Here is a 24,315-nt window from a genome sequence, read left to right on the forward strand (position 1 = left end):
GCTTCTTTAATCAGATCAACAGTTTTCAGCTGTGCTAACATAATTGCAAAATGGTTTTCTAATGATCAATTAGCCTTTTAAAATGATAAACCTGGATTAGCTACCACAATGTGCCATTGGAACACAGGAGTGAAGGTTGCTGATAATGGGCCTCTATACGCCTGTGTAGATATTCAGTAAAAAAATCTGCAGTTTCCAGCTACAATAGTCATTTACAACATTAACAATGTCTACGCTGTATTTCTGATCAATTTGATGTTATTTTAATGGACAAAAAATGTACTGACCCCAAACTTTTTAACGGTAGTGTATATATTTTTTAAATGGCATTTTAGGTATTCCTACGTGCCTGCCTGCCCTCAAAACCGCAATACATTTTTAGGCTTACTTTTTCACACAATGCAACATTGGCATATCTTGATTTCTTCTCTGTTGCCTATCATGTTGAACGACCATTGGTTTGTTACCAGGTGAGCTGAGACAGATTGGCAGCAGAGCCATCAAAATAGGACTTTCTAATGTAGACTACAGTAAGACCTTTAGTAGCTACAGCAGCGCTTAGGAGGGCGCACGTCTTGCTGGTTCCTGCTCGACTTTGCTTTTTTATGGCTATTTTTGCGTTAATTATTACTCTGTTTGCTAAATATTGGACAATAAATTGTGCAGTCCTGTATTATACTTGTGCTAAAGTGTTTATTCTATTCAGCCATTTACTTTATGTTCATATTCAATTTTTTTATATTTACATTGTAGTCATTTAGCAGATGCTCTTATCCAGAGCGACTTACAGTAGAGTGCATACATTTTTATTACATTTTTTAAATACTGGTCCCCCGTGGGAATCGAACCCACGACCCTGGCGTTGCAAGCGCCATGCTCTACCAACTGAGCTACAGTGGGACCTGTTGTTGTATTGTCGAGAAGGAACCAGCAAGTAAGGATTTTGTTGGATGGTGTATACCATGTGATTTGAAACTAAATCCGTAACAGGATATGTGATTCTCCATATCACCGTTACAGCTTCGCTAGTGTAAAGTTTAGCAGGTAGTAAAACATTTTTTTTTAAATGCTGAAAGATATAAAATCCACGTTTTGTGTCAAGTGAGAAATGCTTCTTGCATGTGTGTAGATCTTTCTTTTGGTCGCACTGTGTGACGAGCTGTCATCTACTTCTACACATGGCCGGGGAGCATAGAAATTACTAGTTCCTGCAAAGATGTCAGGAAATGCAAGATGTCTGGCAGCTGAAATGGTGAGGGAATTCCTCACTCTGTGAAAAACGTGTATTTAATATGTTTCCAAATTTTCTCTGTGTTTATTTATTTTTACCACCTGGACACGGACATTTACAAGATACACTGTTATTCTGAATCAAGAAACAAAGAAAGCAAGTAAAGGTTAGTCAAAAATCTCCTGATTACAGCTAAACAGCAGCTTATGTGTACCAGTTTTGCTTCCGTCCCTCTCCTTGCCCCAACCTGAGCTTGAACCAGGGACCTTCTGAACACATCAACAACTACCTCTCGCGAAGCATCATTAGCTATCGCTCCACAAAAGCCACGACCCTTGCAGAGCCAGGGAAACACATTCTTCAAGGTGACGGCTGAGCTCCTTCTAACTGCGTTAATACGGATAGCAATAAAGTAATAATAAAAAGTAACACAATAAGAATAACAATAACGAGGCTATGTACAGGGGGCACCGGTACCGAGACAGTGTGCGGGGGTACAGGCTAGTTGAGATAATCTGTACATGTAGGTGGGGGCGAAGTGACTATGCATAGGTAAAAAACAACCAGCGAGGAGCAGCAGTGTACAAAAGGCAGGGGGGGTCAATGTAAATTATCCGGTGGCGATTTTATGAATTGTTCAGTAGTCTTATGGCTTGGGGGTAGAAGCTGTTGAGGAGCTTTTTGGTCCTACTTGCCGTGCGGTAGCAGAGAAAACAGTCTATAACATGGGTGACTGGAGTCTCTAACAATTTTATGGGCTTTCCTCTGACACCGCCTATAATATAGGTCCTGGATGGCAGGAAGCTTGGCCCCAGTGATGTACTGGGCCGTTCGCACTACCCTCTGTAGCGCCTTACACTCAGATGCCAAGCAGTTGCCATACCAGGTGGTGATGCAACCGGTCAGGATGCCCTCGATGGTGCAGCTGTAGAAGATTTTGAGGATCTGGGGACCCATGACAAATTCTTTCAGTCTCCTGAGGGGCAAAAGGTTTTGTCGTGCCCTCTTCATGACTGTCTTGGTGCGTTTGGACCATGATAGTTCGTTGGTGATGTGGGCACCAAGGAACTTGAAACTCTCGACCCGCTCCACTACAGCCCTGTCGATGTTAATGGGGGCCTGTTCAGCCCGCCTTTTCCTGTGGTCCACGATCAGCTCTTTCGTCTTGCTCACATTGAGGGAGAGGTTGTTGTCTTGGTACCAGACTGCCAGTTTTCTGACCTCCTCCTTACAGGCCGTCTCATCGTTGTCGGTGATCAAGCCTACCACTGTTGAGGTCGTCAGCAAAGTTAATGATGCTTTTGGAGTTGTGTTTGGCCATGCAGTCGTGGGTGAACAGGGAATACAGGAGGGGACTAAGTACACAGCCCTGAGGGGCCCCAGTGTTAAGCATCAGCGTGGCACACCTACTCTTACCACCTGGGGGCGGCCCGACAGGAAGTCCAGGATCCAGTTGCAGAAGGAGGTGTTTAGTCTCAGAGTCCTTAGCTTAGTGATGAGCTTCGTGGGCACTATGGTGTTGAACGCTGAGCTGTAGTCAATGAACAGCATTCTCACATAGGTGTTCCTTTTGGCCAGGTGAGAAAGGGTAGTGTGGAGTGCGATTGAGATTGCGTCATCTGTGGATCTGTTGGAGCGGTTTGCAAATTGTAGTGGGTCTAGGGTGTCCGGGAGGATGCTGTTGAGCCATGACCAGCCTTTCAAAGCACTTCATGGCTGCCTGTGCGAGTGCCACGGGGCGGTAATCATTTAGGCAGGTTACCTTCCCTTCCTTGGGCACAGGGACTATGGTGATCTGCTTGAAACATGTCAGTATTACAGACTCGGTCAGGGAGAGGTTGAAAATGTCAGTGAAGACACTTGACAGTTGGTCCGTGCATGCTTTGAGTACACTTCCTGGTAATCCGTCTGGCCCAGCAGCTTTGTGAATATTGACCTGTTTAAAGGTTTTGTTCACATTGGCTACCGAGAGCATTATCACACGGTCATCCAGAAGAGCTGATGCTCTCATGCATGCTTCAGTGCAATTGAAACGCTACTAGCGCGCACCACTAAATAGCTAGCCATTTCACACCGGTTACATATACATTACCTCAGAAAGCTCTGCTGTGCTTCATGTTTACATGGCTAGACCTACAGTAGCTGGTGTGTGAGGGGTGATAGGACAAGCTTGTGCAGGAAGTACCTGGGGATATTTGCACACCACTGCTGCTGCTCAGTATTCAAAACTTCACCTGCCCTTGATCATGGCCTCCTAATGATGGGTGCTTCCTGGGTTAGGATTTGTGGTGAGACAACAGAGATGGCCCATTTAGAAATCTGATGGTGGGATTTTAGTTTACAAAACATGAGAGACGTAAGCTACTGATAACAAGTATGTTAAGTTTATAGTCATTTGAATTATTTGGATTCACTGACCATAAATAGTACTGTTTGGTATTTGTCTCTCACTCTGCCCTATTCTATTATACCGGTGCGATTGAGTGGAACAAACTACCACAGCAAATCAAAGCCATGCCAACCAGAACTTAATTTCAAAAGAAAGTCAAAAGCTGGCTAATGATTGAGCAATAAAAAGACAATTCTAAATCTGTATGTAATGTATCTGTATTGATGTAGCCTAATGTTGTCATGTTTTTACTCCATGGAATGTAGGAACCACAATAGAAATAAGTCTCTGACTTTATTGTGATATCACTGTCACCTTATCAAAATGTACGATACCAGTCAAAAGTTTGGGGACACCTACTCATTCCAGGGTTTTTCTCTATTTTTACTATCTTCTACATTGTAGAATAATAGTGAAGACATCAAAACTATGAATAACACATGGAATCAGGTAGTAACCAAAAAAAGTGTTAAGCAAATCAAAATATATTTTATATTTGATATTTTTCAAAGTAGCAACCCTTTGCCTTGATGACAGCTTTGCACACTCTTGGCATTCTCTCAACCAGCTTCATGAGTTAGTCACCTGGAATGCATTTCAATTAACAGGTGGGCCTTTTTGAAAGTTAATTTGTTGAATTTCTTGCCTTCATAATGCATTTGAGCCAATCACTGTATCTGGTAAAAGACCAAGTCCATATTATGGCAAGAACAGCTCAAATAAGCAAAGAGAAATGACAGTCCATCATTACTTTAAGACATGAAGGTCAGTCAATCCGGAAAATGTCAAGAACTTTGAAAGTTTCTTCAAGTGCAGTTGCAAAAACCATCAAGCGCTATGATGAAACTGGCTCTCATGAGAACTGCCACAGGAAAGGAAGACCCAGAGTTACCTCTGCTGCAGATGAAATGTTCATTAGAGTTACCAGCCTCAGAAATCGGCAATTAACTGCACCTCAGATTGCACCTCACAGAGTTCTATTAACAGACACATCTCAACATCAACTGTTCAGATGAGACTGTGTGAATCAGGCCTTCATGGTCCAATTGCTGCAACGAAACCTGAGCAAAGTCTTTGTGAGACGCAGAGTAGGTGAACAGATGATCTCCGCGTGTGTGGTTCCCACCGTGAAGTATGAAGGAGGAGGTGTGATGGTGTGGGGGGGCTTTGCTGGTGACACTGTCAGTGATTTGTTTTGAATTTTCAACAGGACAATGACCCAAAACACACCTCCAGGCTGTATAAGGGCTGTTTGACCAAGAACGAGAGTGATGTAGTGCTGCATCAGATGACCTGGCCTCCACAATCACCCGACCTCAACCCTAATTGAGATGGTTTGGGAGTTGGACCGCAGAGTGAAGGAAAAGCAGCCAACAAGTGCTCAGCATATGTGGGACTACCTCATGAAGCTGGTTGAGAGAATGCAAATCTGTCATCAAGCCAAAGGGTGGCTACTTTGAAGAATCTAAAATCTAAAATGTATTTTTATTTGTTTAACACTTTTTTGGTTACTACATGATTCCATATGTGTTATTTCGTGGTTTTGATGTCTTCACAATTATTTTACAATGTAGAAAATAGTAAAAATAAAGAAAAACCCTTGAATGAGTCGGTGTGTCCAAACTTTTGACTGGTACTGTATGTACTGTGCGTATGTGTTTTTTGTTGTTGTTGCTGGCAAATAAAATCAATAAATCAATCAATTCAAGCCACAAACGTTTTATGGATAATTAAAGCCTTCTAGTCTGCCTTATTAAATAGCTCATGATAAGAAAGAGAGAGAGTGTGTGTGTGCGTGTGTGTGTGTGTGTGTGTGTGTGTGTGTGTGTGTGTGTGTGTGTGTGTGTGTGTGTGTATGCATTTCCGTATGTTTGTGCATTTTTATGGAGGGGGTAGGGGGTAGGCTATAGCCTAGCAGCTGAATGTGCAGATGATAAATCATTGATCCTCCTTGCGGAGCAGCCATGGAACAAAGCCATAAACAAGCCAGTGGGTTCAGGCCATGTTAGGTTCATAAGGTTATAGGCTGATGAGAAAATACCTTTTCAGTTGAATATTAAACTGTCAAGGGAACAGAAGAAGTGTTCTGACCTAAAAACAACAGAACCGACCAAGGTGAAGTGTTCTGACCTAAAAACAACAGAACCGACCAAGGTGAAGTGTTCTGACCTAAAAACAACAGAACCGACCAAGGTGAAGTGTTCTGACCTAAAAACAACAGAACCGATCAAGGTGAAGGGTTCTGACCTAAAAACAACAGAACCGATCAAGGTGAAGTGTTCTGACCTAAAAACAACAGAACCGATCAAGGTGAAGGGTTCTGACCTAAAAACAACAGAACCGATCAAGGTGAAGTGTTCTGACCTAAAAACAACAGAACCGATCAAGGTGAAGTGTTCTGACCTAAAAACAACAGAACCGACCAAGGTGAAGGGTTCTGACCTAAAAACAACAGAACCGATCAAGGTGAAGGGTTCTGACCTAAAAACAATAGAACCGACCAAGGTGAAGTGTTCTGACTTAAAAACAACAGAACCGATCAAGGTGAAGGGTTCTGACCTAAAAACAATAGAATTGACCAAAGTACAGTGTTCTGACATTCTTTTGTCGACAACAATAACCAAAATAGAGACCCCATGGCAGTATTGGTCTCTGAGCGTCTTCCATTCTCCTTGACATGATAAAGCAATTATTTACATGTTTTGCATGGTGTCTTCTGTGTCCAGAAGTAATGAAAGAATAACTGTGGCGTTGGTTTGTCATATTTATGCTATCCTGTTGGTTTGGTTCTATTTTTGTTATTAGGCCATGGCCATAATATTTAACTGGTAAAATAACCATAATAAAGATTCTGGTAAAATAACCATAATCTCAGCTGCTCTAAATATAGTGGAAATATACAAAACAATTATGTGAGACTTTCAGTGGTCAATGATAAACCTCCACTGAGACCTGATAGACCTTTCTGTATATTGTCCTCTGTCTCACGTCTGAAGTGAATTTTCACATTTTTACCTCTGTCCTGTATTGTGGTTAGAACAAACAGGTTTTTAGTCATTTTTTTACTTTTGAAAATTGCCTGGAGAGAGAGAGACCTATTGTACTAGAATGTACTTGTTCAATGAATAGGAATATTTATATATATAACAGAAAAAATGTTAGCTGATATCCTGTTTATCTCACTCTTAACAACTTATTAGTTAGTAGTTACTGTATTTCTGACTGCTATTCTTTCTTTCTGCAACATGAAATCACTATCAGTTAGCATGTGGAACATTCAGGGCCTAAACTCATCAACCTTTGGACTGAAGAGTTTAGCACTGGAGTTCAACAAAAATCTTAAAGATGTTGATGTCATCATTCTGCACGAGACATGGTGTAAGGCTGACATTGTCACTCACTGTCCCACAGGCTACAGAGAGGTCATTGTGCCATCACAAAAACACAGCTCTGTCAATAGAGGCAGAGACTCTGGAGGATTGATCATTTGGTACAAATCCGAACTACAAAATCTAATTGATCCCCTGAAAATTGGCAAATATCACATTTGGTTAAAACAAAAAAAATAACTTGTACTGACAGAAAAATATGTGTTCCTTTGCGCAATATATATCCCCCCTCAGAATCGCCATATTACTCAGGGGAGATCTTCCCCACCCTTGAGGAAGAGACGTGCCATTTCCAGGCCCAGGGAAATGTGCTCATCTGTGGGGACACAAATGCGCGCACAGGAACACTACCTGATCTAACGAGCACACGAGGGGACAGCTTTATTACAGGCCATACTGTTTCTAACTGTCTTATTCTCCCCCATAGAAACAACAGTGACAGCACCGTCAACAAAAACGGAAGGGATTTTTTGCAGCTCTGTAGAAGCCTGGGTCTGTACTTTGTCAATGGTAGGTTACGGGGGGACTCTTTGGGGAGATTCACCTACTGCTCACCTCTTGGCCACAGTACAGTAGACTATATGATCACAGACATTGACCCTTTCTCTCTCAGCTCATTCACTGTCAAGCCACTAACACCTGTCTGATCACAGCCAAATTACATTGTTCCTCAAAAGAACAGACATGGAAACAAACACACATTCACAGCCCAGTAAGCTGTACAACATCATGAATTCATACAGATGGGCCCAAAACAGCACAGAAGAATACCAGAAAGCAACCTGGAACCAAAATATCCAAACACTCTTAGATAACTTTCTGGATACCACATTCACTCACAGTAAAGAAGGCATCAATCTAGCAGTACGAAACATCAACTATATATTCAGGCAAACGGCAAAAGAAGCACAATTGAAATGGTTAAAAAACAAAACAAAAAAGATCACAGATGACAACTGGTTTGATGCAGATTGTAAAATTATAAGGAAAAAACTTAGAACACTATCCAAACAAAAGCACAGAGACCCAAATAATGATGAATTACGACTATAAACGTACACTCAGAACCAAAAAAGCACAGTACAACAGCAAGCAGCTGACACTCATTGAGGAGTCCATAAACACAAACAACTTCTGGCAAAATTGGAAAAAACTAAAAAAATCTAAACAAGAGGAATTAGCGATACAAAATAGTGACATATGGACAACCCATTTTACAACACTCTACAACACCGTTCAAATTGACACAAACGCAGAACAACGCCAAATTCATGAGAAGTTGAATGGATTAGAAAAAGCTATAAAGGACAATCAAAATCCATTGGACTCCCCAATTACTGACCAGGAGCTCTATAAGAAACTTCAGGCTCTCAAATTTAAAAAAGCATGCGGACCTGATGGCATCCTAAATGAGATGCTCAAACTCACTAGTGCAAAATTTCAATTGGCTATATTAAAACTGTTTAATTTGATTCTGAGTGAAGGTTATTTCCCTGACATCTGGATTCAAGGACTCATAACCCCAATCTTTAAGAACGGAGACAAATTTGATCCTAACAATTACAGAGGCATTTGTGTGAACAGTAACCTGGGGAAGGTTTTCTGTAGTATTATCAATATAAGAGTTCTACACTTGCTTAATAAGCACAATGTCTTGAGTAAAAGCCAAATTGGATTTATACCAAAACATCGCACAACTGATCATATTTACACCTTACACACCCTGATAGATAAACATGTCCACCAAAATAATACCAAAATATACGCTTGCTTTATCGACTTCCAAAAAGCATTTGATTCTATTTGGCATACAGGACTGTTCTACAAAGTGATTGAAAGTGGTGTAGGGGGTAAAACATATGACATAATAAAATCTATGTATACTGGCAATACGTGCAACATTAAAATTGGTAAGAAAAGAACAGAATTCTTTAACCAGGGGTGGGGCCTTCGCCAGGGTTGCAATCTGAGCCCTGCACTCTTCAATATTTACATTAACGAATTGGCCACTATTCTAGAAAAATCCTCAGCCCCTGGTGTTAGAAGTTAAATGCCTACTCTTCGCAGATGACCTATGCCTGCTGTCACCCACAGCACATGGCCTACAGCAGAGCCTGGACCTGCTAGAGCACTACTGCCAGACCTGGGCCCTGGCAGTAAACCCCAAAAAGACTAAAATAAAGATTTTCCAGAGAAGATCCAGATCTCAGGGAATTAGACCAAAGTTCTCAATTGGTACAAAATATATAGAGTACTGTACACACTACAATTACTTAGGGTTAAAAATAAGCTCAACTGGACACCTTAATGATGCAGTGAATGAACTGAGAGAGAAAGCACGCAGGGAATTCTACGCCATTGAAAAGCAAATTCAAATTTAAATACCTATTAAAATTTGGCTAAACTTATTGAATATGTAATTGAACCAATTTTTCGAAAACTGTTTTAAAACTGTTTTCTAAAACTGTTTGAATGATGTCTGTGAGTATAACATAACTCATTTGGCAGGCAAAAACCTGAGAAAAATCCAACCAGGAAGTGGGAAATCTGAAGCTTGTAGTTTTTTCAAGTGATTGCCTATCTAACACACAGTGACTTAGGGTTCATTTTGCACTTCCTAAGGCTTCCACTAGATGTCAACAGTCTTTAGAACGTTGTTTGAGGCTTCTATGGTGAACAGAGAGCGAACAAAGGAAGTTGGAAGTTGTTGACTCAGGAAAGGACATGAGTTCCTTGGTGCGCGTTCACATGAGAGGTAGCTGTGTTCCATTACATTTTTCAAGACATTGGAATCGTCCGGTTGGAATATTATTGAGGTTTTACGTTAAAAAGGCCCTAAAGATTGATGCTATACATCGTTTGACATGTTTCTACGAACATAAATATAACTTTTTTTAACTTTTCGTCGTGAAAGTTTCGGCGCTCTTCCTACATTTGGAGTAGCTTATTGAACGCGCTAACAACAAGGAGGTATTTGGACATAATTTATGTACTTTATCGAACAAAACAACATTTATTGTGGACCTGGGATCCCTGGGAGTGCATTCTGATGAAGATCATCAAAGGTAAGTGAATATTTATATTGCTATTTATGATTTTAGATGACTCCAAAATAGCGGGTATCTGTATTGCCTGCTGTTGTTTTCTGAGCGCCGTACTCAGATTATTGCAAAGTGTGCTTTCCCTGTGAAGCTTTTTTGAAATCTGTCACAGCGGTTGCATTAAGGAGGGGGTCGGCAACCCGCGGCTCTAGAGCCGCATACGGCTCTTTAGCGCCGCCCTAGTGGCTCCCTGGAGCTTTTTCAAAAATATGAAAATGGAAAAAGATGGTGTGAATATATTTTTTGTTTTAATATAATTTATTATCCAATGCTGTAAAAATGTGTATACTAAATATTTAATTTCAACATTTCTGTCAACGAAGATTTACGTCATAGCCTGCGACATACGTTTCTTTCAGCTCGGCGTAGTGCCAGACAGGTGGCTGTTGCAAACAAACCGGCGGGTGTGTCATGGGCCATGGATCCCAAAGGGAAAAAGAGAAAGATAGCTGAGGAGAACAGAGGGATTCCACAGTTCTTGGACCGAATCATTTGCTTTCATTGCCAATGCGGAAGGATTGCCTGCATGTTTGCTTTGTAATGAGAAGTTGTCAAATAACAAAAAGAGTAACGTGGAAAGACATTTCCATTCTTCCTGACAGTTATAGGAACATGAAGAAATATGCATTTGGAGTATTATCCATCTTTGGATTAACATACCTGTGCGAGCAGATATTCTCAAACATGAACTACATAAAATCCAAATACCGCACCCACCTCACAGATGAGAACTTGCAGTCCTGCGTGAAGATTAAAGTTACATCTTACATGCCCTATGTCCAGTGATGTCCGAAAACAGAAGTCACATTAAACGAGTAAGAACACAATCCTGTCATAGGTACATATTTAGTAACAAAGTGGCTGTTTTTATAAAGTGATTTCTGATTTTTGTCAGTATATATTTGGAATGACACATAGGGATATTATTGTGTTTTGTTGCTCAGGTCCGAGGATGGCTGCATTGTATTGTGCGTGTCAAAAGAGAAGAGGAGCTGCTGCACATTTGCAGAAAACTAAAGAGAAGAGGATAATGCACAGAAATCGAACTTAAACTGTATTATTTAAATTTTATATACTCTACCTTTTCAGGCTGCTGTTTTATTGCACTCTGTCTTTTGCCCAGATAAGGGGGAAAAGAGAAGAGGATTGTATGGTATTATTGAGGATTGAAAAGGACTGCATTTTATTTCCATGGGGAGGTCTGAAATTACAGGAGGCCTATTATGCACGTTGCACATTTTGTTGTTGTTTTTTCGAATCCTAAAATAAAAATGACATCAAAAATCTGATTTCTGTATTGTATTTCTATAATTTCATCAATGCAACGAAACATAATACATTAATATTATAATGGAAGTTAAACTTAAAGCACCATCGTACAGCAGAGTAGTCACGTGGTGCGTCATTCTCTCCAGGATGTGCTGCAGGTAAAATAAACGTTTAATTATGAATGCTCATTATGTATTTGTAGCCTACTTATCATTTTGATAGTAGGCTAATATAGCTAATATAGACACTTACAGCATGTGTTGCCTTCATTATAAGGCTTATATAAGGCTTTTAATTTTTTGCGGCTCTAGACAGATTTGTTTTTTGTTTTTTTGGTCCAATATGGCTCTTTCAACATTTTGGGTTGCCGACCCCTGCATTAAGGAGATGTTTATCTATAATTCTTTGAATAACAGTTTAATATTTTATCAACGTTTATGATGAGTATTTCTATAAATTGATGTACTCATTCACCGGAGGTTTTTGAAGGAAAAACATTTCTGAACATTACGGGCCAATGTAAAATGGGGATTTTGGATATAAATATGAACTTTATTGAGCAAAACATACATGTATTGTGTAACATGAAGTCCTATGAGTGCCATCTGATGAAGATCATCAAAGGTTAGTGCTTAATTTTAGCTGTATTTCTGTTTTTTGTGACGCCTCTCCTTGGTTGGAAAATGGCTGTGTGGCTTTTATTTTTTAGGCGCTGTCCTAACATAATCTAATGTTTTGCTTTCGCTGTAAAGCCATTTTCAAATCGGACAATGTGGTTGGATTAACAATAGTCTTATCTATAAAAGGGTGTATAATACTTGTATGTGTGAGAAATTTGAATTATGAGATTTTTGTCGTTTTGAATTTGGCGCCCTGCTATTTCACTGGCTGTTGAATAGTGTGTCCCGCAGGTGGGATGGTCACGTCCCACATACCCCAGAGAGGTTAAGAGCCCCAAGCCCAGGAGATCGCACCCCCCTGTCAGCCACCTGATAGCCCTCCTGACAACCCCCCCACACCTACTGAGGACATACACAAGCCACAGATTGTACTCCTTATGGACTCAAATGGGAAATACATACAAGAAAATAAACTTTTTCCAGAATACACAGTGTCTAAACTCTGGTGTCCAAACACCTTCTGTCTGAGTACCAACTAGAGTCACCCAGCCACATAATAATATACACAGGCACAAACAACCTGAGACCACAACAGGAAAGGGTGGCCACAGCACTCAAGGGAGTGATTGAAAAAGCTTCTTCTACTTTCCCCAACGCACAAGTGGTTATCTCCACCCTGCTACCATGAATATACTTCCAGCCTGTGCCTCAAAACCAAATGTCTACCTGACCCACCACTCCACACCGGACTTGAACAGACTTTACGACCGGATCCACCAATACAAGGCAGCAGTGCCCACATTCGACTGGATCCTAAAGGAATTCGCCCTCAACCTCAGCCCCAGCACCTCACACAGAAGCAACAGATCAACAGACACCCCCCCCCCAAGTCAACCATGCCCATGCCCCATTTAGGCCCCATCAGATCAGACCTATGCCCCTTCTGCCCACCCAATGCCCCCCACTCCCGCTAAGAGGGCCTCAACATAAAAGTCACACATACGCCCAGGCCGTGGGCAGGCAAACAGGCCCAACCCCTACTCTTACAAGCCAATGGCATGTACCAGATGCTCAACAGACTCTGCTCACACTTATTGGTCTGAGGCCAAATCACATGACTAACAACAATGGACAGTTTATGGAACACAAAACCTTTACTATCTCATCCTGGAATATCCCAGGCATGAGGTAATCTTCCTTTGGCCTAAAGAGCAGGAACCTGGACTTCACCAAATAAATCAGAAATACAGACATTGTTATCCTACAAGAAACATGGTACAGAGTAGAAATCAGAAATAGATACATTGTCATCCTACAAGAAACACGGTATAGAGTAGATGGACTCACTGGTTGCCCTCTAGGTTACAGAGAGCTGGTAGTCCCATCCACCAAACTACCAGGAGTGAAACAGGGAAGGGACTCAGGGGGTATGCTAACTTGGTATAGAGCAGACCTAACCCAATCTATTAAATGAGTCAAAACAGGAACATTTTACATTTGGCTTGAAATTCAAAAGGAAACGATCTCAACAGAGAAAAATGTCCACCTGTGTGCTACCTTTATCTCCCCAATAGAATCCCCATACTTTAACAATGACAGCTTCTCCATCCTAGATGGGGAGATCAATAATTTCCAGACACAGGGACATGTACTAGTCTGTGGCGACCTAAATGCCAGAACCGGACAAGAACCTGACACCCTCAGCACACAGGGGGACAAACACCTACCTGGAGGTGACAGCATTCCCTCCCCCATATGCCCCCCTAGGCACAACTACGACATCATAACCAACAAAAACAGGTCACAACTCCTGCAGCTCTATTGCACGCTGGGTATGTACATAGTCAATGGTAGGCTTCGAGGGAACTCCTACGGTAGGTACACCTATAGCTCATCCCTTGGCAGTAGTACTGTAGACTACTTTATCACTGACCTCAACCCAGAGTCTCTCAGAGCATTCACCCACTGACACCCCTATTAGTCACAGCAAAATCACAGTCTACTTGAACAGAGGAATCATGAGCCATCAAAGCCAAAGGAACTGAATAATATTAAGAAATGCTATAGATGGAAGGAAAGTAGTGTCAAACCTAAAAAAACTAACAATTAGGCAACAACAAATTCAATCCCTTTTAGATAACTTCCTGGACAAAATGTTTCAATGTAATAGTGAAGGTGTAAACTTGGAAGTAGAAAACCTAAACAGTATATTTGACCTCAGCTTTCCTATCAAATCTAAACATTTCAAAGAGAAAACCGAAGAAAATTGACAACAATGAAAAATGGTTTGATGAAAAATGCAAAATCCTAAGAAAGAAATTGAGAAACCTATCCAACCAAAAACATAGAGACACAGAAAACCTGAGCCTACGACTTCACAATGGTGAATCACTAAAACAATACAGAAATACACTACAGAAAAATAAGGAACAGCGCATCAGAAATCAGCTCAATGTAATTGAGGAATCCATAGACTAACCACTTCTGGGAAAAGTGGAAAACACTAAACAAATAACAACACAAAGAGCGATCTTTCCAAAATGGAGATGATGGGTAAAACACTTCTACAATCTTTTTGGCTCTATAAAAAAGAACAAACAGCAAAAACATATACATGATAAAATACAAATCTTAGAATCAACTATTAAAGACTACCAGAACCCACTGGATTCTCCAATTACATTGAATGAACTACAGGACAGAATATGAACTCCAACCCAAAAAGGCATGTGGTGTTGATGGTATCCTCAATGAAATGATAAAATATACAGACCACAAATTCCAATTAGCTATACTTAAACTCTTTAACATCATCCATGGCTCTGGCATCTTCCCAAATATTTGGAACCATGATTACCCCAATCCACAAAAGTTTGGACAAATTTGACCCCAATAACTACCGTGTGTCAAGAGCAACCTTGGGGGAAAAAAACTTTTTAAGGCTAGGGGGCAGTATTCGGAAGTTTGGATGACTGAGGTGCCCAAAGTAAACTGCCTGTTACTCAGGCCCAGAAGCTAGGATATGCATATGCATGGTAGTATTGGATAGAAAACACTCTAAAGTTTCTAAAACTGAGTATAACATAACTGATTTGGCAGGCGAAACACCGAGGACAATCCATCCAGGAATTTTTTTTTTGAGGTCATTGGACTTTTCAATGCTTTTCTATGGGAAAGTCTAATAATTAGGAACCAGATTGCAGTTCCTATGGCTTCCACTAGATGTCAACAGTCTTTAGAAATTGTTTCATGCTTGTTTTTTGAAAAACTAAGAAGTATTCGAATTCTTTCGAAGTATCCCTCAGAAGGACTCTAGTCTTTTGGCGCGCGTGAGTGCTCGCTCCTCGTTCTTTTTCTCCGGTATTGAACACAGTTTATTTATTCCGTCTTAAATTTGATCGATTATTTACATATTACGGTACCTGAGGTTGGATTAGAAACATTGCTTGAATTGTTTGGACAAAGTTTACAGGTAACTTTTTAGATTCCTTTGTAGGCATGTTGGGCGAGTTGGAACAGGTGTATTTCTGAATCAGACGCGCCAAATAAACAGACATTTTTGGGATATAAAGAAGGACTTTATCGAACAAAATTACCAATCATTGTGTAACTGGGACCCTTTGGATTGCAAAAAGATGAAGATCTTCAAAGGTAAGTGATTTATTTTCTCGCTATTTCTGACTTTCGTTATGCCTCTGCTTGGTTGGAAAATGTTTGTTGTGCGCCCCGGTGAGGGCGCGCACTTGGTTATTTATCTCCGGGAATGAACATACTATTTTCCGTCTTAAATTGTATTGTTTATTTACATATTAGGGTACCTGAGGATTGATTAGGAGCGTTGTTTGACTTGTTTGGACGAAGTATATTGGTAACGTTTGGGATTCATTTTGTATGCATTTTGAACGAGGGGAAACCGGTGGATTATTGAATGAAGCGCGCCAACTAAACTGACTTTTTGGGGATATAAAGAAGGAACTGGGACCCTTTCGATTGCAAAAAGATGAAGATCTTCAAAGGTAAGTGATTTATTTTATCGCGATTTTTGAGTTTTGTGACACCTGTGCAGGTTATGAATTCATGTTAATGCAGGAAGTGGGTGAGGCGCTGTCCTCAGATGATCAAATGCTATGCTTTCGCCGTAAAGTCTATTGTAAATCGGACAAAGCGGTTCGATTACCAAGATTCTAAGCTAAAGAATGGTGTATAACACTTGTATTTTTATGAATGTTTAATATTACTACTTTTGTTTTTTGAATTTCGCGCTCTGCAATTTCACCGGATGTTGTCGAGGTGGGCGTCCCACTGATCCGAAAGAAGTTAACAGCAGACTCGTACATTTCCTCAGTGAAAACAATGTACAGAGCAAATGTCAAATTGGCTTTTTACCAAATTACGGTACGACAGACCACGTATTCACCCTGCACACCCTAGTTGACAAACAAACAAACCAAAACAAAGGCAAAATCTTCTCATGCTTTGTGTTGATTTCAAAAATGCTTTCGACTCAATTTGGCATGAGGGTCTGCTATACAAATTGATGGAAAGTGGTGTTGGGGGAAAACATACAACATTAGAAAATCCATGTACACAAACAACAAGTGTGTGGTTAAATTTGGCAAAAAAACATGCATTTCTTTCCATAAGGCCATGGGGTGAAACAGGAATGCAGCTTAAGCTCCACCCTCTACAACATATATGTATCAACGAATTGACGAGGGCACTAGAACAGTCTGGAGCACCCGGGCCTCACCCTACTAGAATCTGAAGTTAAATGTCTACGGTTTGCTGATGATCTGGTGCTTCTGTCCCCAACCAAGGAGGGCCTACAGCAGCACCTAGATCTTATGCACAGTTTCTGTCAGACCTGGGCCCTGACAGTAAATCTCGGTAAGACAAAATAATGGTGTTCCAAAAAAGGTCCAGTTGCCCAGACCACAAATACAAATTCCATCTAGACACCGTTGCCCTAAAGCACACAAAAAACTATACATTCCTCGGCCTTAACATCCGCGCCACAGGTACCTTCCACAAAGCTGTGAATGAACTGAGAGACAAGGCAAGAAAGGCCTTCTATGCCATCAAAAGGAACATAAAATTCGACATACCAATTAGGATCTGGCTAAAAATACTTCAATCAGTTATAGAACCCATTGCCCTTTCTGGGGTCCGCTCACCAAACAAACACCAAATTGAGACACTGCATGCAACGTAAAACACCAAATAATGCATGCAGAGCAGAATTAGGCCGATACCCGCTAATATAAAAATCCAGAAAAGAGCCGTTAAATTCTACAACCACCTAAAAGGAAGCGATTCCCAAACCTTCCATAACAAAGCCATCACCTACAGAGAGATGAACCTGGAGAAGGGTCCCCTAAGCAAGCTGGTCCTGGGGCTCTGTTCATAAAGACAAACCAATCCCACAGAGCCCCAGGACAGCAACACAATTAAACCCAACCAAATCATGAGAGAACAAGAAGATAATTACTTGACACGGTCACATCCTGATCTGTTTCACCTGTCCTTGTGATTGTCTCCACACCCCTCCAGGTATCGCCCAATTTCCCCATTATCCATGTGTATTTATACCTGTGTTCTCTGTTTGTTCGTTTGTCTCGTTTGTCTCTCAACCAGCGTTCCCAGTCTCTCTTTTTCTCACCCTTGCCTGTCCTGGCTCTGAGCCCGCCTGCTTGACCACCCTGCCTGTCCCTGACGCTGAGCCTGCCTGTCGTCTGGTACCGTTGCCCCACCTCTGGTTTACTGACCCTTGCCTGCCTTGACCTGTCTATTGCCTGCCCCTGTTGGATTATTAAACCATTGTTAATTTGACGTGTCTGCATCTGGGTCTTACCTTGATTCCTGATAGTACGAACTGGCCATGACTGACTCAACAAACCCGTGCCAGCTGCGCAATGCCATCTCCACCTAAGGAGCCACCATCGGTAGGCACGAGAAATTGCTTTGTGGCCTTGTGGAGGGGGTCCACATGTTGGCTGAATGCCATGACCGGGCATTGGCCAGTTTGCTGGAGCAATTCCACGGGTTATGTGGGAGCCCGCCTACCACGGTGATAACCCCACAGCTCCTCAGCAACTCAGCTACTAGCATCGCTGTCTCATTGGTCACTCCACCTTCTCGGGAGCCCCGCTTACCTCCTCTGGAACGTTTTAATGGACAGCCGAGCACCTGTTGGGTGTTCCTAGCTCAGTGTGCCCTCGTCTTCGAGCTTCAGCCCGATATGTTCCTGCACAGCATCTCGGAGGAGGTCAAGGACTAGCTTGCAGCCTGGGAGTTACCTATGGAGCTCGATTCCCTCATCGCTTTGACCATCCGTATCGATGGGCAATTAAGGGATTGGCAGCCTGGATTTCGCTCGCACGCTCAGGGATCCCACCTTGCCTCCGAGTCATCCTGGAAGCTCCCCATGGTCTCATTGCCGAGAGCACCCGAGGCTTCCCGACCTGCCCCGAGGGCTGCCGAAGACGGCCGAGTCACTACTTCCTGAGCATATGCAACTAGGCAGAGCTGGGCTGTCGCAAGTGGAATGACAATACAGGATCGCCACGGAGAGTTGTGTATTGCGGGACTCTTGGTCATTTCGTGTCCTCTTGTCCTTTAAAAAGACCAGGCTCACCGGTAGGAGTGAATACTCTGGTGGGACATAGGGAGAACGTTCCTGCTTCCCTTGCTCCCACCCCTTTTCATGCCATTCTGCTGTGGGGAGACGAGTCCAAATCTCTCTGGGTTCTCATTGACTTTGGGGCCGACGAGAGCTTTTTGGACACTACCCTGGAATCTGAACATCCCTTCTCCATTCCCATGGATGTTAGAGCGTTGGACGGGCGCTCTATAGGCCGAGTCACCCACAACACCCCTCCCATCAACCTATGTGTGTCAGGGAACCACAGCGAGGCTATCCAGTTCCTGCTTATCAAGTCCCTTCAGATTCCCGTGGTATTGGGATTCTCCTGGCTTCAGCGGCACAATCCCCTCATTAACTGGTCTACTGGTGCCATCATGGTCTGGAGCCCATTCTGCCACTCTCACTGCCTGATGTCCGCACAACCTGCCCCGGGACATCTTCCTGGGGGCTCAGAAGGTGCCCCGGACCTCTCTGCCATTGTCGCAGAGTACCAGGACCTCTGGGAGGTGTTCAGCAAGGCCCGGGCCACTTCGCTCCCACCGCACCAACCTTATGACTGCGGGATTGACCTTCTCCCTAGCACGACTCCGCCTCGGGAACGACTGTACTCTCTGTCGGGACCAGAGACCAAGGCGATGGAGACCTACATTGGGGACTTCCTTGCTGCAGGATTCATCTGTCCTTCTTCTCCCACCAGCGCATGGATCTTCTTTGTGGAGAAGGACAAGACCCTGCGCCCGTGCATCGACTACCGGTGTCTCAATGACATAATGGTGAAGAACCACTACCCGCTAACGCTCATCTCCTCGGCCTTCGAGCCGCTCCAGGGGGCCACCGTGTTTTCCAAGCTGGATCTATGGAACGCCTACCACCTGGTGCGGATACGGGAAGCGGACGAGTGGCAGACCGCTGTTGTGTATTTGGCGTCATTAAAGTGAAGACTGTTATTTTTGCAATTAAACTAATCATGTAAATTTAATTAACTAGGAAGTCGGGGCACCAAGGAAAATCTTCAGATTACAAAGTTAGAATTTCCCTAATATAAGTCTTCAGATATTTTAATATCTGATCAATTAGTCATCTTATTAATGAATTATTATTTTTCTCACGTTAGTCTCATTCCAAACGTCATAAATTGTTGTTATCTGCACGAACCCAGCCTTTACTATGAATCATCCATACACCAATTGTCTTAATCATTTATTTACTAACTAACTAAATAATCAAAATGATAAGGGAGGTTCCCTAGTGGGCTAAGCCGATATGACAGCTTGGTGGACAAAGGGAAGTGGGTGTGGACTGAAAAGGGTGGGAAAGACAAAAGGAGTCACTACACCATTGATAATTATATTAATTGAAAGGCTAATCCTTTGCACATGAACGCTCACTCATTCGGGAATAATTGCAATCAATATATATTTACACTCAATGTGTCGTCATGATCCCTGTTGGAATCATCAGTCCTTCTGTTGGAGAGTTCATCCGAGTCTCTCTCTCTCTTTCTCTCTCTCTCTCTCTCTCTCTCTCTCTCTCTCTCTCTCTCTCTCTCTCTCTCTCTCTCTGCTTCCCTGAAGATCGAAGTCTTTCGTGGTTAGAATGGATACTTCAGAGTACCATTCAGAAATGTTCTCATGGAATAGTTGTTTCGGCGGTTGTCGGTCTTCGCATCCCAGGTTGACATAATTTCCAGCTGCAGACTAGTAATTATTATCTAAGATTTGCTCTTATTCTGTAGGGATTGATAGTCTCAGAGTTTAACAATTTCCAGCCGTGTAGCCAATGCTCCACTTGGTATGGTTAGGAATTCAACAACTATTTCAACCTTAGCACTGAGGTTTTTTTACTGAGGTTTTTGTGGTCTAAACTCAACCTGTGCCCCCTCGGTGTCAATCGAGGTACGCGTGGTCCAAAGAGGATTTAGGGTTTTTTATTCGTAACAATAGAAAAGGTGGGTCTATGACGCCAGATCATGTCTGTGCTCACGGGGGCGTGGCCAATGACTTAGGGTATACAAGTCTCTTTCATTAAAGGTTTAACACCACATTACATCATTTCACAAATAGTTTCATCTTTACTCATTCATTTTTATACAATAATTAGAATTAGATACCTGTGTTCTCTGTTTGTCCGTTGCCAGTCCGTATTGTTTGTCGAGTCAACCAGCATTTTGTTCTCAGCTCCTGCTTTTCCCAGTCTCTCTTTTTCTCGACGTGTCTGCATCTGGGTCTTACCTCGATTCCTGATAGACACATTGGAAATAATTAACAAATAACAGAGCAAACTAGAATGCTATTTGGCCCTAAACAGAGAGTACACAGTGGCAGAATACCTGACCATTGTGAGTGACCCAAACTTAAGGAAAGCGTTGACTATGTACGGATAGTGAGCATAGCCTTGCTATTGAGAAAGGCTGCCATAGGCAGACCTGGCTCTCAAGAGAAGACAGGCTATGTGCACACTGCCCACAAAATGAGGTGTAAACTGAGCTGAACTTCCTAACCTCCTGCCAAATGTATGACCATATTAGAGACACATATTTCCCTCAGATTACACAGATCCACAAAGAATTTGAAAACAAACTCCCATATCTATTGGGTGAAATAGCACAAGGTGCCATCACAGCAGCAAGATGTGTTACCTGTTGCCACAAGAAAAGGGCAACCAGTGAAGAACAAACACCATTGTAAATTCAACCCATATTTATGTTTATTTATTTTACCTTTTGTAACTATTTGCACATAATATGACATGTATAATTTCTTTATTCTTTTGGAACTTTTGTGAGTTTAATGTTTACTGTTAGTTTGTATTTATTTCACTTTTGTTTATTATCTAGTTCTCTTGCTTTGGCAATGTTAACATATGCTTCCCATGCCAATAAAGCCCATTACATTGAATTGATAAAGGTGAGGCTCAGTAGACTGGCTTTTGTCTCATTATCTGGTCTTTCAGTGGTGCATCACATGCCGCTCCTCTCTCTCTCTGTCTCTCTCTCTCTGTGTGTTTCTCTCTCTCTCACTCTGACTCTCTCAGTAGCACAGCGACAGAATATTGAAGCAGCTAGAGCAGAAATGCAGCCCTCACTGTGATTTATTTATGGGCCAAGGCCACCAGGCTCAATCTGTAACAAAGTGTAATACAATGATGAATCTGCTGTGCTCACAATAACACAACACATTTCACTGGATCTGTATACTGTTGGTTTCTACTTTCTCTGAATGTATACATTGTGTACAATATCACTGTGTGTGTGTGTGTGTGTGTGTGTGTGTGTGTGTGTGTGTGTGTGTGTGTGTGTGTGTGTGTGTGTGTGTGTGTGTGTGTGTGTGTGTGTGTGTGTGTGTGTGTGTGTGTGTGTGTGGTCCTGTGTAGCTCATTTGGTAGAGTATGGTGCTTGCAAAGCTAGGGTTGTTCGTTTGATTCTCACGGGGGACCAGTACGAATAAAGTATGAAAATGCTGTTGCTCTGGATAAGAGCGCCTGCTAAATTACTAAAATGTATTTGTGTGTCCATACGAATATAGGAGAAATAGAGACATCTTCAAAGGCCATGGAGGCTGTCCCCTTCCTTCACCAACATCAGCAGGATTTAATGGCACACAGACACAGTATGAGGCTACCTATGGTGATCTTGCCACTGTGTCACTTGTCATGTGTACAGTTGCCAGAAAGGAAGGAAACTGCTTTGTGATTTCACCATAAGGCCAATGGTAATTTTAAAACAGTTACAGAGTTTAATAATGGTTGTGTTATAAGAACTGAGGATGTATCAACAACATTGTAGTTACTCCACAATACTAACCTTAATGACAGAGTGAAAAGAAGGAAGCCTGTACAGAATACAAATATTCCAAAACACCCATCCTGTTTGCAACAAGGCACTTAAGTAATACTGCAAAATAAATGTGGCAAAGCAATTTGTTTTTTGTCCAGAATACATCAGTGTTATTTTTGGGGCAAATCAAACACAACAAATCACTGAGTACCACTCTTCATATTTCCAAGCATGGTGTTGGCTACATCATGTTATGGGTATGCTTGTCATCGACAAGGACTATGGATTTTTTTAGGATAAAAAGAAACACAGGGAGACAAATTCACCTTAATGACAGAACATCCATCCAACTACCTAAATCACAAGGCCAAATCTACAGTTGCTTACCAAGATGACATTGAATGTTCCTGAGTGGCCTTGTTACAGTTTTGACTTAAATGGGCTTCAAAATCTATGACAAGACTTGAAAATTGTTTTCTAGCAACAACTTGACAGAGCTTGAAGAATGTTTTAAAGAATAATGGGCAAATAATGTACAATCCAGGTGTGCAAAGCTCTTAGAGACTTACCCAAAAAGACTCACAGCTGTAATCACTGCCAAATGTGTTTCTCACATGTATTGTCTCAAGTGGGTGAATACTTATCTAATGAAGATATATTAGCGTTTTATTTTCGTAAATGTTTTATAAATGTTAGAATTTTTCTTCCACTTTGACATTACAGAGAATTTTGTGTAGATCGTTGACCAAAAATGACAATTTAAATCAATTTTAATCCCACTTTGTAACACACCAAAATAAAATTCAAGGGTTGTGAATACTTTCTGAAGGCACTGTAAATCCTCTCTCCTCATCCCTAGTCCCTATGTTGCACCATCTCCATGGTGAAGAATATCAATGCCCTGAGCAGCCTGTGTCCCCTGTCGCCATGTAAACAGAGTGAGGCTCTGAATATGAATTCTTCGTTAAGGGTGGCTGTTCTGTGTCGTTTACTCTGAACCTTGTTTAGCATAATTATCAAATGCTAATGAGTGCTGTTGGGTAACGGTGGGTTGTTTAGTCACATCACAGGGTGGTGTGTGTGTGTGTGTGTGTGTGTGTGTGTGTGTGTGTGTGTGTGTGTGTGTGTGTGTGTGTGTGTGTGTGTGTGTGTGTGTGTGTGTGTGTGTGTGTGTGACTGGTCAAAGCCAGAGGAAAGGGTCTGTTTTTCCAGGGGTTCTACAGGCAATGAAGTAGCAGCATTTAGGCTAGTGGTTAGAGCGTTGGGCCAGTAAACAAAAGGTCACTAGTTCAAATTCTAGAGCCGACAAGGTGAAAAATCTTTTGATCTGCACTTGAGCAAGGCACTTAACCCTAATTGTTTCCCGGTTGGCTGTTGATAACGGCTGATCCTGGCTGGGACCATGCTCTCAGCTGAAGTTAGGGTATATGCAAAAAAACACATTTTCAATTCACACGTCCACGTGTACATTCTAATTAAGTGGCCAGAGGGTAGAGGATGGGACATGGTTAATATGGATAATATGTTTTTTGAAAACTTGTCACCTGAGGAGAGGTTATTTCTGTGTTTCTAGAGGAACCGGCCCATTAATATGACACTGGTCTGTTTGGTCTTGGTGTTTGCTTCTGGTGTCGGTTTTATTTTATGAAGACTAAACTTAATCTAGTGCTGTAACTGGACAGATCTCTCAAAAACAACACCAATGCCAAAACAAACTGGCAAAGCTATAGTATTCCAGATTACGTTTCCCCTCCCTTATCAACTCTTCTAATTCATTGAATCCACTCATAACCACTTTCAACTATACTGAGCAAAAATATATATAACTTATGGAAAGTGTTGGTCCCATGTTTCTTGAGCTGAAATAAAAAGATCCCAGAAATGTTCCATATGTACAA

At 41.9% G+C, this 24,315-nt stretch overlaps 1 protein-coding gene and 1 non-coding gene across 2 annotated transcripts in view; one reads left to right on the plus strand and one right to left on the minus strand.

Annotated features, from left to right (window-relative positions):
- Positions 1-827: 827 nt before the first annotated feature.
- Positions 828-902, minus strand: trnaa-ugc (transfer RNA alanine (anticodon UGC)). Its single transcript has one exon. It is a non-coding gene; the product is annotated as a tRNA-Ala (tRNA).
- Positions 903-19,277: 18,375 nt separating this feature from the next.
- Positions 19,278-24,315, plus strand: part of hmcn1 (hemicentin 1) — a 240,835-nt gene continuing 235,797 nt past the window's right edge. Inside the window, exon 1 of the mRNA XM_029706242.1 lies at positions 19,278-19,396. Coding sequence (XP_029562102.1) covers positions 19,278-19,396 — 119 coding nt within the window. The remainder of the gene's footprint in view (positions 19,397-24,315) is intronic.

Source organism: Salmo trutta, chromosome 22, assembly GCF_901001165.1.
Source record: "Salmo trutta chromosome 22, fSalTru1.1, whole genome shotgun sequence".
Classification (NCBI taxonomy): Eukaryota; Metazoa; Chordata; class Actinopteri; order Salmoniformes; family Salmonidae; genus Salmo; species Salmo trutta.